At 41.2% G+C, this 14,896-nt stretch overlaps 1 protein-coding gene across 4 annotated transcripts in view; it reads left to right on the forward strand.

The window, feature by feature from the left end:
* LOC127047534 (zinc finger protein 474-like) overlaps nt 1–14,397 on the forward strand; it is a 57,805-nt gene extending 43,408 nt beyond the window's left edge. For 2 of the 4 annotated variants that reach the window (XR_007773398.1, XR_007773397.1), the window contains 2 exons: nt 11,904–12,051; nt 14,102–14,141. Coding sequence is in view for 2 of the 4 variants with exons in the window: in XM_050945931.1 (XP_050801888.1) it covers nt 11,904–11,968 (65 nt within the window). In the remaining 2 variants the exon portion in view is untranslated. Of the gene's footprint in view, nt 1–11,903; nt 13,213–14,101 lie in introns of those variants that run through there. The other 2 variants (XM_050945932.1, XM_050945931.1) reach the window with 2 other exon arrangements.
* The last annotated feature ends 499 nt before the right edge of the window (nt 14,398–14,896 follow it).

The following is a 14,896-nucleotide window of genomic DNA, read 5'->3' on the forward strand; positions in this document are numbered from 1 at the left end:
CTATTTCATTCTTTCTTATAGTCTGATTTTGGGTAGGTAATAGCAGGCAGAACAGAGCCTTTTTTCCAGGATTTCTAACGAAGATCCATTATTCCTAAAGTCAGTCTGTATCTGACACAGTTGTCTCATTCTTCATAACTCTTTGATGAACCCCAGCAATTATATCAGCATACCCAGCAGGATTGTGTAATGCCCTAGAATTCTGGCATCCTTATCTCAGTCTATTCCAAACCAAAGTTTGTATTTGATGTTTTCTAGTCTTAGTTTCTGATTGACAGGAGTGTCTCTGCTTACCAGCTAGACAGCCAGCAAACACTATCAGCTGGATTCTCTGGTCTACTAAGACCACTTCATTCTGCAAAAGAGTGCAAAGTGGTCTTGATCTGGCTAGAGATAGCCAGTAGACATTTTCCTCGAACAGAAAAACTCTTTCCTGGTGGAAAGCTGCCAGAGATGGTCCTGCAGCCTCCTGTGCCTGCCACTTTCCTGTGAATCAAGAAGCCACAACCAGTGATCCCCCCCCCCCATGCTATCTGAGCAGAGCTCTGACAGAGTGGAGAATCAAGGCCATGACCTTTGTCTTTCCAGTACATTTGAGGGACTTGCTCAGCCACGTCTTGTGAAAGGAGCAGAAATACTTATTTATGTGTAGAGGGCTAGCATGAGTTCTGAGCATGACTTTAGTCCCATTTAAGCCTTCAATGTCAGGTTTAAAAGGGACATAGGTCGTACAAAGAGGTTTTTATTGACTGTCTGCAGAGGGATGAATTTCATTCTACATGAATAAATCCGTGACTATTTTTGTTGTTGTAGGATTACAGAATTTACAATTCAATTAGAATTTTCCAGTTAATTAAACTTGAAATTATTATACTAAACACAGTATTCCGAAGACTACTTGGATTTCTTTTATAGATAATACAATGTAAAACAAAACTAACATAAAATTAATGAAAATTAGATGTTAAGAAGTGACTTATATGATTATAATTGCATAATACATTAACCATTACTCAAATGAGATGACTTTTTATATTTAACTGTGTGAAAAAGAAAGAAAGAAAGAGATCCATTTTAGGAAGCAGCTCATTTATAAACTGCTATTTTCCTTGGAGATGCTGACCAAGTTAAGATACAAACTGAACAACGACTAAAATAACTGCATTGTGGGTGAATGTGGTTAACATGCAGTTGGATATAAAAATCAAATATGACCATGGAGAAACTTCTCCTTTTGGCCACAGATGCACTGATGACATATTCAGAGATGGAATTTTTCAGAATTAGTACATTAAATAGTGTTACTGTGGTGGAAAATGCAGCTGACAAGGCATCCTCGTGGCTAGTGGCATCATCTTGGAGTCTCGGGTTCAGGAGTGACACTACAACTCTCAATCTCTGGGCCACATATTGGAAGAGATGAGTACTAGCTGGATCAGCTATTATGGCGTCTCTCACCAATTTCCTCAACATGTTGGCTGGTTCATAAAATGGTGTCTATCCAAACAAAAGGGGTTATTTTTAGCTGATTTTCTTATTGACTACACTAGCAGCACTCTGCTTATATAGTTATACTGGTATGCGATATCAAAAAAGTGCTTCTAGTGTGGATGCAGCTTATATCAGCAAAGCTGTACTTTATGGTTTATTCCACTCCCTGCTCCAAACAAAACAAGTTATACTGATAAAGTGCAATTGTACTTGTATAATTGAATCTAGCCTAGGGGCTTTTGTTGGCACATCTCTGTCCAACAGGGATCACAGCTCTCACACTCTTGACCAACATAGCCATGTTGGCAGAAATCTGTAGTGTAGACCAAGCTTAGTTACTAGTAAGTATTAATTATACTATATTTAATATATAAATTAAATTATATTAATCATTACAAATGATGTTAAAAATGCATGGCTTGTTAATTATAGTAACTTATTATGTATGGTTAAAAAGTCATGTTTCAGTAGGCTGAAAGCAGCAACTGGCAAAAGAAAGTGTACACGCAAGTGGTTAGAACAAGGAACTAAGAGTCAGGAGTCCAGAATTCTATCCTCAATTTTGCTATTGAGTTGCTTTAGAGCATTGGGAAGTAGCCACTTCTCTGTGACACACTTCAAGTTTTTGGAAGGGCTCACAAAATGGGTTTCTGAGGCCTCATAAATTCTAGATAGCCCCATTCCAGCTTAGCCTATTTATAAATAAAAAAGAAGGGGAAGAATTATCACAGAGCACTGTGTGCTTATCAACACCCCAGTAGGATACATGCAAACAGTTTGTGTGAATGTGACAAGAGAAATTTTAATTAATAATCTGCTACACATTTTTAAAATCTTGCTTTTTGTGGTTTGTCTTTCTCCCTTGGTCAAGAAGTAGATAGATGTTTTAAAATCTGCTATCCATGCATATAGAATATAATGTTCTTGTGGAAAACAGTAAAGGAAAAGAAAATGTCTTATAATTTCTTTGATCTGTTATTTTCTGCTACCTTTCCCTAAAACGGTCCAAACTCCTGAATGGAAGGCTCAGCAGGTTTCAAACTCAGGTCCACAGAGCTGTTACCAGGCTCTTCTGTGGGGCTACCCAGCAGCAGCTGTAAGTAGCTCACCCTCCACTTCCCATAACCCACTATGGACACAGACCATAGGAAGTGTCACCTCAAGGGGTCTGTCAGGCAGCAGCCTCATGGTGTCTGATTCGCTTTGTGCCCTACATAAAACCAAAGGGCGTTCCAAGAAGTGTCCAGGTCACTGTAGGGATCTTCTGTAGCTGCTATAACCATTCTACCTCTTGAACTCCTGGTTTTGACCTTGGCTTGATTTGGACCTCACCTCCTGACCTGAAACCTGACTTGGATTCTGATCCTTGGTATCGATCCTGGCCTGGGACTTCACTATGAACTTCTCTGCTGCTCTCAGCCTCAGGTTTGACCCAGCTCTCTGATGCTTGGTCCTTACTGCCCATGTCAGGATCCTGGTAGAATAAAAGAGACAGTCATCCAGACTGGGAGCAGAGACAATACCATGAAACTAAAATAAACACAGCTCAAATATCAAATAGTGACTAACAAATACCCATGGCAGTCCTCACAACGAACAGTTTAGCTATAGGCTAGGTAACATCTGACATTATGTATGCTCATACAATACATGAACAGTGAATGTGTTCATGGAGATAGTGTTTTGTTTGTGGACAACTCAGAAACCAAAAAAAGGGCTACATCTGATGAATAGTGCATCCAGCTGATGGGGAGGGGGACAGGGGTAACTTTCCTCACCTTTCCTGTGTGGAATTAAATGAACCACATGGCAATTGTCAAATGTTTTTTGGTTGATATTAAAATGCTAACGTTAACCAACAGAGCAGTAGAGGAAAGTCTCACTTTTTTCATTGGCAAAATTAACATTTTTTAGTTAAATGTCATCAGAATTCAAATGTTTAATGGTAAGGAACTATATATTTTTTGAAATATAGCACAGTCCTAATTATCCCAGTTGCATGTTGGGAGAAATATTATGCAGTGGAACTAGGTAGTGCAGCCAGCCTCAGAATCCCTGTCCAAAAGCACTCTGTGGTTGCATCTACTCTAGAAATTTTCTTACCCATTATTCCCAATGGGTAGTGCTCAAATAGTAGTGCAGACTCCATATTGTCTAATTCTGATCTGAGCCTCCAAGCCATATATGTGGCCATATGTATTTCCCGATTTCATATTCTGTATCCTTCCTCCTCTATTCAGTGGCTGTTTGGAATGCGTCTGTCTAATTGTGGTGGGTTATCCCTTGGTTGTGAACTGTCCTATGGAGGACCCTTCATCTGTCTTAATAGTTTTTACCCTGTCCTTCATGGATCTCTTTTTGAATCTGACCCTAATGGAGCATAAAGTGTAGGATGCAGCTAAAAGCTTTCTGGGCAGCTTTACTGAATATTTTAAACGTATGCTTTTCACACATGCATGCAAGAAGGTGATCATTAGCTGCAGGTGTACCTTTCATCATCATATTTCCATTTTTTAAAGATTCAACACTTTGTGGTTGTTGCTGTTCGCCAGCATGTTCAATTTTCAATTCACTTTGAACACTTCAGTATTCTGCAGCAGCATAACACTTTCTTTTTCACATGCTTTTGTGCTTCTTTTCTTAATATTTTAAAATTCAGTGAACAGACAGGACAACCAGGGCCTTGCAGACTTTCAGCTTATTGTAGAGCATGAGCACTTGCTCTTCCTCTCTTTCTAACATATACACAGAAAGGATTACAAACAAATAGCAGGTCATAGGTGCCCTTGTTTATCCTTTATCTATCATTTTCTACTCATCTTTTAAAAAGCAAATAAAGTTTCTTTGCAGGCTGGAACATGACACATGTACGGATGATTTTTTTTATCTAAGTCCTACCCTAGTTTTAAGGCTCCACGTCTCTCCTTGAGTGAAAATCCCATATGATAAACTTTTCATGAATTGAGCTTTCAGGATTATAACAGAAAAAATAGTGGCTTATAAAGGTGTCCTTTCATGCATAAGGAGAGAGGTTTATCCAGCTTGATCCTATTATGGATTCTGTTAGCACAGCTTATAATGTTACCATGGCAATGCTCCCTAATACTGCTGTGTTAAAGGTCTACCATTTCTTTAAAAATGCATCTTTTTAAACAACCCCCATACATCCTGTCCCCTACTCTCTCCACTCAAAAATAAGATCATATATATACTTATTTTGAACAATTCCCCTTGACTAAACTAGGCACACAGATATTTATAACTGTTGTTGTGTGAGTATGTAGGCTGCATTATGCTCACTGGAAATAGACAAAAGGATCAAAGACATCTAAAAGAGAAAATAGAATGACATTGATCTTATTCCATGGTTTAAAAAGACAACGTCAAGGACAGAATAAGTGTCTGTTTCTATCGTGTATCTTTATTTTTGTGTTGCCACATCACACCCTGCCTCAAACCAAAGGCAGGAATAAGACTGTAGGCTTAAATTTCATACTCTAAAATAAACTTATTTTTAAAAACTCTTCTGGTAGGATTGATGGTTTGGATCCTAGAGGGAAAAGGTTTAAATCACAATCTAAATTAATCCTTACAATGCTTGGTATTTTACTTGTAATTGTTGACACAGTTGAAATTAATTTCCAGCGCTTTATTTTAAACAGTGGGAACATTTCCAATATCCAAATTAGAGAATTACATTGATAAGAAACTTTCTGCATCAGAAATGTTGAGCTCTCTCTGGCTCCTCCCAGGGACTCTGAACTCTAAGGGCTACATACCCTTCCATGAGATCTGAGTTGACTTGCAATATAGAAATGTCTCTCTCCAAGGGTGAAATCCTGGCCCCTTTGAAGTCAATGATAAAACTCCATTGACTTCAACAAGGCCAGGATTTCACCCCAGCTGACTTTATGTTGCAGACAGGGTCTTACAAAGCTTTCATAACTCCACGTTGAGCCCAATGGATCTCCAGAAGAAAGCATAATCTGGCTGAAAAGGAACATTTTAATATAGCTGATCAACGCTCTTCAACAACATCCACAGATAAGGCATTAAGTAGTTGGCTACATATGTATTTTATTTACCAGCGTTAAGACAACAAAGCAAACAACAATCAAGGACAGAAAGTTAATGACAAGCATTCCCTGGAGATTAAGTTTTACAAGAATTAGATGGCAAGTTTCAAAAGATATAATAACTCTCCTATGCATCTTATTCACAACAATAGGGAGAAGAACCCATGTTCCTCAAGGCAGTCAATAATATCCAAATGTTCAACTCTCAGCATAAAGACACTTAGGAACAGGTGTGCAGGTATTGGGGCAGCAACCATGAGCCCCCCCAAATTAGAAACCACAAAAGTCAATTAAAGTCCCCTTTGCCTCCCCACCTTTTAGACCTATGCCAAATGCAGGTCAGACAGCATGGAGGATCTGTGCTTTAATTTTTAAAATATACCAAAGACATGTGCTCATATTTACAAATATGTAATACACATGCAAACAACTGTGCATATTTTGAAAGTTAACTAAAGATTTGATGTTTTACTTAGCATTACCTAGTACATATTCCCAGGTGGGGGGGGGGCGAGGCCTTGTAAACATAAAGTGTTTCAAACAAAGATCAATGACATTAAAACATTTAAAAAATGCTACATTAATTCAAACCAAACTTTGAAAGCCTGGAAATTCAAGGTTAAGATTAAAGTTTAAAACCAAACATCTGAAATTCAGGCATTTTCCTGAGCCTAAAGAAAACATTTGTTATCTAGTTTCCATGTATTCTTTTCAGCTGCTTATCTGACATTTTTAATAGCTTATAACATACAGATATCTAAATGTAACTTCCTAACAAGCACAAACAAGCCGTGTTCCAACCTCTCCTCCAAACATACTAGATCCTCATTCTAATCATCTGATTCCATGAAGACAGATCAAGATCTGAAATAATTGCAGTGAAGAGACATAAAATCAAAAGTCAAGGTTGAAATCAATGAGAATTACGGACACTCAGCTCCTCACAGGAGGCACTCCGTGTTCTGCAGGCGGATGGAGCTAGCCTTATAAGTCTTATGGAGCTTATAAGAAAACTTTTTTTTTAAATTTGTACTCTGGCTGCCAGTAGTTCATTGTACTGATTATCAAAATCTTGCTTATGATTTATCTCATTCTTATGTTGCCAGTTTGCTTGTTCCTAATGTCCTCTCATGAACATTAAGATCCTCTGATTAGGATCATTAAGATTAAACTCCTTTTGCTCTTGAGCTTTTGCAGGTATTGGAAAATCACTTATCCTATCAATGGAAAATTTGAAAAAATATCACTTCAGTTTAATATCAGCAGTGCACTTGATAATTAACATTGAATAACCAATTTATCAAGTTTTCAATTCTTTGTTAGATTTTCTTTCGGTTTAATGGTCAAAATGTATAAACTTGTTACTTGGTTTATATGTGTCTAATTTGGGTGTGGGGGCATTGGAGAAAATAAAAAGAACAAAAAATAACCAATACGAGAAGAAGGAATAGGGCAAAAGGGAAGACGATGTCTTAAAACCTCTGTCAGGGATACGTCACATAAAACCTAAAATTAGGAACAAGGTTATTATGTGGCGAAAAAGCACTAATGAGAGAGAAATAACAATGTTTGAGCCCTGTGCCTGGCCTGGGTCACAATCACTCCACAACTGGATTATAATCCCTCTAAGTCTATGAAGCATTGAAAACACATCCCAGCAGCTCAGGGAAAGTTAGAATAGTGCCCAGATAACAGTAGTCTGATCCTGCAAGCAAACAGATTTTAGTCAACTGGATAGATTAGAATAATTAAAGGGTCATTCATATTCCATATAAACATCGAGCCATCATCTATATCAGGGGTAGTCAACCTTTCAGAAGTGGTGTGTCAAGTCTTCATGTAATTTAAGGTTTCGTGTGCCAGTAATATATTTGAATGTTTTTAGAAGGTCTCTTTCTATAAGTCTATAATATATAAGTAAACTATTGTTGTATGTAAAGTAAATAAGGTTTTTAAAATGTATAAAAAGCTTCATTTAAAATTAAATTAAAATGCAGAGCCCCTCCCGGACCGGTGGCCAGGACCCGGTCAGTGTGAGTGCCACTGAAAATTAATTAGCGTGCCACCTTTGGCACACGTGCCATAGGTTCAGGGCCGGCTCCAGGCCCCAGCGCGCCAAGCGTGTGCTTGGGATGGCATGCCACAGGGGGCGCTCTGCCAGTTGCCGGGAGGGTGGCAGGTGGCTCCAGTGGACCTCCCGCAGGCGTCCCTGTGGAGGGTCCGCTGGTCCCGCGGCTCTGGTGGAGCATCCGCAGGCACGCCACTGGGAGGTCCACCGAGCCGCGGGACCAGCGGACCCTCCACAGGGACACCTGCGGGAGGTCCACCGGAGCCGCGGGACCTGCAAGCGGCAGAGCGCCCCCCGCGGCGTGCAGCCGTGCTTGGGGCAGCGAAATGGCTAGAGCCAGCCCTGCATAGGTTGCCTACCCCTGATCTATATGTTGCTCATCCCAGACAATGGAGGTAAGAGGAATGTGACAGGTGTGCATCACAGCTTGTCCCCATAGTTTGAAGTACCTTTGCTGCTTCTTCAATTAGCCTCCACTGCTCTGACCTATCATCTTTGATTTGGCTCACAGGCTTCCTGTCCTTAAATGCGTCATGTTCAGATTTCTTGTCTGTACATTGGATGCCCTGCTTAATCTCAGCAGAGATACACATAGCAATCAGTTCTTCCTATTCTGTCTTCACACCATACATCATACCAGCCCTCCCTATTTACTTTCCTTCCTCTACTTTTCTACCCTCAATTTTGTGCCCTCTTCCCTGTTAGGTGCTGAGCACCTGCAACTCCCATGATTTCCTTTGATGGGATGGCTTCAAAGGGGGATGTAGGGGCCCAGTAACTATCAAACGCAGGCCTCAAGTATCCTTGCTCTTCTCTATAAACTCATTTTCCCCACAAATCCTTTCTTTCCTAATCTCCGCACACTTCTCTCCCAGGCTCGAACTGTTGCCCATGTTTGATTTTTGTTGTCATTATCCTTATTTTAAGGCAACTATTCTCAATTTATCAACTGCCAACAATGCCCGCTTTCATCTATGACTAGCCAGGATACTCTGCCCTTCTTGACAAAGGCAGACTTCATCATGATGATCGATGTATATGTGACCTCCAGGCTTGATTATTGCCATGTGCTGTATCTAGTGGCGAAAGTGATAATCTGGAACAGGGGCGGGCAAACTTTATGGCCCGAGGGCCGCATCAGGTTTCAGAAATTGTACGGAGGGCTGGTTAGGGGAAGGGGTTGTGTCCCGGCCCCCCCTCCCTCTGCCCCCCTGGAACCCTGCCTCATCCACCACCCCTCACTCTCTGTCCCCTGACTGCCCCCGGAAACCCTGCCCCTGACCGCCCCCTGCTGCTCCATCCAACCCCTCCTCTCATTCCTGATGGCCCTCCCGGGATCCCTGCCCCATCCAACCACCCCTTCTCCCTGTCCCCTGACTGCCTTGGGAACCCCTGCCTCTGACTACTCCCTGCTGCCCCATCCAACCCTCCCCATTCCTGACTGCCCCCCCCGAACCTTTGCCCCATCCAACCCCTCTGTTCCCAGCCCTCTGACCACCCCATCCCCTATCCACACCCCTGCCCCCGACCACCACCCCAAAACTTCCCTGCCCTCTATCCCCAGTCCTCCTGCTCCCTGCCCCCTTACCACCCTGCCTGGAGCACTGGTGGCTGGAGGGCACCGCCTGGCTGGAGCCAGCCACGCCGTCACCACTGTGCAGCACAGAGCACCGGGTCAGGCCGGGCTCTGCAGCTGAGCTGCCCCAGAAGCTTGCAGCCCCCGTGGCGGAGCGACCTGAGGCTGTGGGGAAGGCAGAACAGTGGGGGAGGGGCCAGGGGCTAGCCTCCTGGGCCAGGAGCTCAGGGACAGGGTAGGAGGGTCCCGCAAGCCAGGTGTGTCCCACAGGCCGTAGGTTGCTCACCTCTGTTCTAGAAGAATCTCTAGCTGGCACAGAATGTGTCAGCACATCTCAGAAACAAAAAAACTGCGGTGCTACCAGTGCAGTATTTGCTCTCCTTAGGCTTCTAGGTCAAACTCAAAGGCCTGGATACAAATTCTCTGTGGCATCCCCTTTCCACTCAGCATACCAAAGTAGTAGAGACCATCAAGCAGATATTTAGCTCTCCCTGATTCTCAGGCTGGTCTAATTCCAGTCCTAAAGTAGTTTAAAGCAACCTAGTGGCTGTTCTAAATGACACAAGCTGGTAACAGTTCCCAAGGTGCCATTTGTCAGCTTATTATATTCAGAGCACAGTAGTACTGTGACTATGCTTCTCCAATTCAAGGGCAGGGAGCGAGAATTGCATGTAGGACAGTTATACCAGATATACACCAACTTAAGTTTCCCCCATGCCAAGGGAATTCTGGCGTGGCTGGATCTGACAAGTTTCTGATACTTTTGCATTACTCCAGAAGTGTAAAGAGTCCAGAAAAGTAGGAGAAATTATAGTCCTTGGGTCTTGATCTTCAAAGCCCAACCTTTCTCAAAGACCAATTCTCTCAATCACTATAACCCTTCAAAACTGCAATCAATAGAACAAATGGAATTGTCAATAAAAGTGAAACACACGAGAGAGGGGGATAGAGCTTTCACGGTGGCCCAGAGCTTGGAACATCCTGCCTCAAGATGACAATGAATTTGTTTCCTTCTTAACACAATGATGAACCCATTCCTTTGCCAGAGCTTTGCCACCATTCTAGCCGCCTCCCAAGGGGAGAAGAGACAAAAGAAAATGTGTATAGGGAAGGATGAAAAAATCCTTCTAATGCAATAGATGATTCTGAAGGAAAAAGAAAATGAAGAATTTATCTAGACAAGAAAAGCTCCAAATACTGTTATTTGCTATTATTTACGTTCCTTATCTACATAGTTTGAGGTGGGGTGGGGAGAAAGAAAACAAAAAATCTCAGCCAGCATATTTCCATTGACTGCAATGGAGGTATGACAATCAGGAACAGTTGAGTATATGGTCCAAATTGTTTTAACTTTGCTGGCTTTAATTTTCGAACCATTCATATAGTACAGTTTGTGTGAGACAGAAGGATGGATGAGATAGATTGTAAATGCCTTGGAGCAGGGATCTTGTCTTATTTGTCTTGCACAGTGCTGTGTACATGTGTGATGCTATGTGAATGATTAATAAAAAATGTTGTCTTTGGAAGAAAATATAGTTGGCATCAGAACAACACTTAAAATGATAACTATGTTTGTTTTCTCTGATTCATAGTTCCACATTTGTGGATTTGGATAGGTGCTGCTTTGTTCTTGTATAAGTTAATTGTATTTGTTTTGAAAAGCCTTGTCTTTTTGATGAGCGAGGGAATGCAGGGTGAAAGCACACATAGCATGTTTACTCTTTCCTTCTTGGTCCTGCGGAAGGCCATATTTTTCTATCACTATCTCTTGTTGACCTCCTCTTGACCTGTGCCTGTTGCACATCTCTTCTTACCTGAGATTGTAAAATCTGTCTAATAAGGAGACAAACATCAAGTTCAGCTTCCTGGGTTATCCACCTCATCCGCATGAAATACCTAATTCAGTTCTGTTCTGTTCTATTTAGGTTTTATGTTCTGCACCATACACCATAGTAAGAGAGTTATGCCTCTGACTCCAGTGGGAGTAGGAGCAGATGCGAACAATGTTTTTCTGAGAGAACACAGCTTGCTTTCATTTTCTCTGCTGCATTATAGAGAACAATGTTGTTTCTCAATCTTGTCCCCATGCTCTACCCTGCCTGCTGAATGTTTAAAAAGAGCACTACAATTTAATGGAAATTTTATTACAAATAAGCTATTTCAACCAGACAGGAGTGCACACAGTAGCAATGGTTAAATTGCAAAGATAAGTTTTCCTGTAGCCAGCAGTTCTTTAAATAGTCGGTGTTGCAGATATGAGAGATGTCAAGAAAGACAAAGAAAACAGCAGCCTAATACTACAGAACCAGAGAAAAACACTCTGAAATTAACTTGTTTTCAATCACCTACACCCCAGGTAAGACAACGACATATTGAATGTACAAAATTAACAAAGACAACTATGGATTAGTTATGTTAAGTTAGTTTGAAGATCTACAAAATAACCTACTTTATCAACATTGCTGGATATTATATTGCAAACTAAAGGTTATTTAGTCTATTAAGGGGACAGGAGTATGATATCCCTGCACTGTTCTCTGTTCATATTACTATTGAGACACTTCTCATATGCAAGTTGACGTTGGGAGGATGTTGATGTTGATAGACCTGAACAGTAAAGGAAGGTGAAATTCCTCAGCAATTGATCATCAGAATGAAACGCTCTTCTTTTTCTTCTTTTTTTCTGCTACAGGCAAACTAGCTTCTTCTTTGGGAAAAATGATCTGTGCAGCGAACACATTTACAGTCTCCTGTTGACAATTTTTTGTGAGCTGTCTATTCTGTCTTAGCATTCTGCAACTGTCAGTCCATCAGCTACTGCCTACTTTGGCATACTGAAAGTTTGTTGTTATTTTTACTAAAGGAACATTATTGATTTTGACATGAAGGATTTGAGTGCTTTTTTTTTTTTTTTTAAGAAAAGATCACAATGAGGATGATTTGTTGTTACTCTTTAGGAAAACTAAACAGATATCACTTGTACAAGCTGTCTAATTTTAAGAACTAAGGGAAAAGTTCCCTTACCAGCATGCACTGTGATCCAATTGCTTGTGTTCTTTCCTTCTGCCCAGACTCTCCGTGCTTTGGGATAGGTCTGTGCTGACATTGGGAGGTGTGATTGCAGCAAGTGAGGACATACCTAAGCTAGATCAAAGTTAGTTCAAGTAACAATAGCAGTGAAGCCAAGGTAGCATGGGTGGCTTCACAGGCTAGCCCTGCCCACCCAAGATTCTTGAGTACATACCGAGGCTCCACAGCAACTTTCACTCGAGCTAGCTTAGGTACCTCTACAGGTGGTCTCCTGGCTGCAATGTAGACACACCTTCAAATAAATGTTTGTTACTTCTGTCAGATATTGAAGAACTGTGTGGTGTTTCTAAGACACAGCCTCACCATTCTCAGCTTACATCTTATAGGGACCAAAACAGACAATGGAAAAAAGCATACAAAATTGTTAAGAATTGGCCTCGATGGGGTATACACAGTATTCTTGCTTAGTTAGCATTTTGAATTGGTCCTCCTGTAAATATACTATCTCAAAGCCATCTGGAGAAGGAAAGAAAGGCCAGGAAAGAAAGGCCAGCCAACTATCACTCTTTTAGAACCATTTCCCCAGGACTCTCAGCCCCCAATGATGCCCCTATTGAAGTCAATAACAAAACTTCCCATGATTTTAATGGTGTGGGACAGGGCCGTATGATTTTGATATCTAACAATTCCTATTGACTTCTAAGTTTCTCTGCTTTTACTACTCATTTATGTATAGTCCCTCTTTTCTTAGTGGAAGGTCATTATGAGGTACTCCAGAAGTCTCGTTTTGCCTTTCTCCTAAGTACAAGAGACACAGATAATTGGTTCTCAGAGATTCCTTTCAGCTATATTTGCATGGGTTTTTTACAATTATTTAATGATTGTCTATAATGTCTTGCTTTGAACTAATCCAAGAAGTGGATTCTTCTGCCTTCTGTATTCTAAGTGGTTCACAGTAGGTGTTAATTTAAAATTTCTTAGAATCCTGTTATTCATTGGCATATCTTCTTAAAAACCACAGCAGAGGGCTTAATTAGTATATTGACTATAGTTGAAAAATTCCTTGTGATATATATATATATATAAAGGATTTCTTTATTAGAATTAATTTGTAGCCTCTAATATAAGTTTCAGATAATATTGTTTTTTGCTTAAGGCTCAAATGAAACCAATCGCTTACTGTTCATGGTCTTAACCCAATTAAACACATTGTGTGGTCAGGATTTCCTAAAGTAACTCATTCATAACTCTATTGAATTGAAAAGAATATGTGTAAATTGACATTTAACTTAACTTAGAGACTTCTGACTTTTTTATCCGGCATTTTGATTGGCACCACTGAGCATGTGTACACACTGCTCCACATGAGACAACAGTTCCTCTCTTTTCCTCCATCTCTCTTCCTACACAGGGTATATGAAAGAATGTAGTTCACACTTACAGGATAGGAGACTGTATTTTGTAAAACCGTGATTCTGAGAAGGACACAGAGGTCAAGCTGGACAACTGACCAAACATGAGCTCCCAGTGCAGTGTGGTAGCTAAGACAGTAAATGTGATCCTTGGATGTTTAAACAGGGAAACATTGAATAGAAGAAGGGAGGTGATATTGCAATATTATTGTTAATGGCATTATAGAGACCATTACTGGAATAGTCTGTCCAGTTTTGGTGTATCAACATTCTAAAATAGATGTTGACAAACTGGAAAAGGTTCCAAAAACTACAAGAATAATTTGTGCGAGTGGGGAGCAAGTGAGTCCAGCACGGTGTCCCATTTTCCCTTTGGGAAATATGGTCACCCTAGGTATAGAAGGACTTAAGACAGAGAAATAGCTCAATTTTGTTTCATATATTACAGGGAATAGCTGCACATCCATGCTTCCGGTATAACTTGCAAGCCCCTACTACTCCTGTAGTGCTTCTGCGGGGCCCATCCTGGTGAATAACTTCACAGCATATCTCACTGGTTTGTCCTTGGCCTTTTTGCGTAAAACCAGTATCTGCCTCCTAGTCACCTGCCTCAGTTTAACATTTTCCAGAGTGAGGACAGCCTAAAGGAGATTACTATCTAGCTTGCTCCAATGCCTGCCATCCATCTTTACACCTCTATTGCCATAGAAGTACCTCCAGCATGCAAACAAAACTGCAAAAACAAGTCAGGAACATTACTCCACCCTTCCCCCCCTGCCCCACCACCCCGTACCAACACAAAAGCAGATACAGTAGACTGAAATCCAAATGCATCCAGCACCTTCCGCACACATAGACCACCTACAACTTACTGAGGTTCCCCCAAGAATGGGAAGAAGAGTCTCAGGGTGGTGAAGTTTGTTTTTGTTCCCCGTGCAACTCCCACAACACCTGCAACAGACAGACTGTTAAGAACAGTGCCTCTGTGTACTGCTGACAGGCTGGCCAACTTGAGGGGGAGAAAAAGGAGGACTTGGAATGAGATATTTGCAGAACTCCAGGCAGAGTCACAGAGCAAAACTAGACTGGCTAAGAGGTGGAGGCTATAAATGAGGACCCAGAGGGAGAAAGAAATGCAGATCTCCCAGGAGACTCTCACAATGGCCAAAGACAATGTTGCAGTGACAAGGGAAAGTATTGCTGTGATCAAGGACAGCATCACCACGCTGATGAACAAGGAGAA

Source organism: Gopherus flavomarginatus, chromosome 3 (assembly GCF_025201925.1).
Source record: "Gopherus flavomarginatus isolate rGopFla2 chromosome 3, rGopFla2.mat.asm, whole genome shotgun sequence".
Classification (NCBI taxonomy): domain Eukaryota; kingdom Metazoa; phylum Chordata; order Testudines; family Testudinidae; genus Gopherus; species Gopherus flavomarginatus.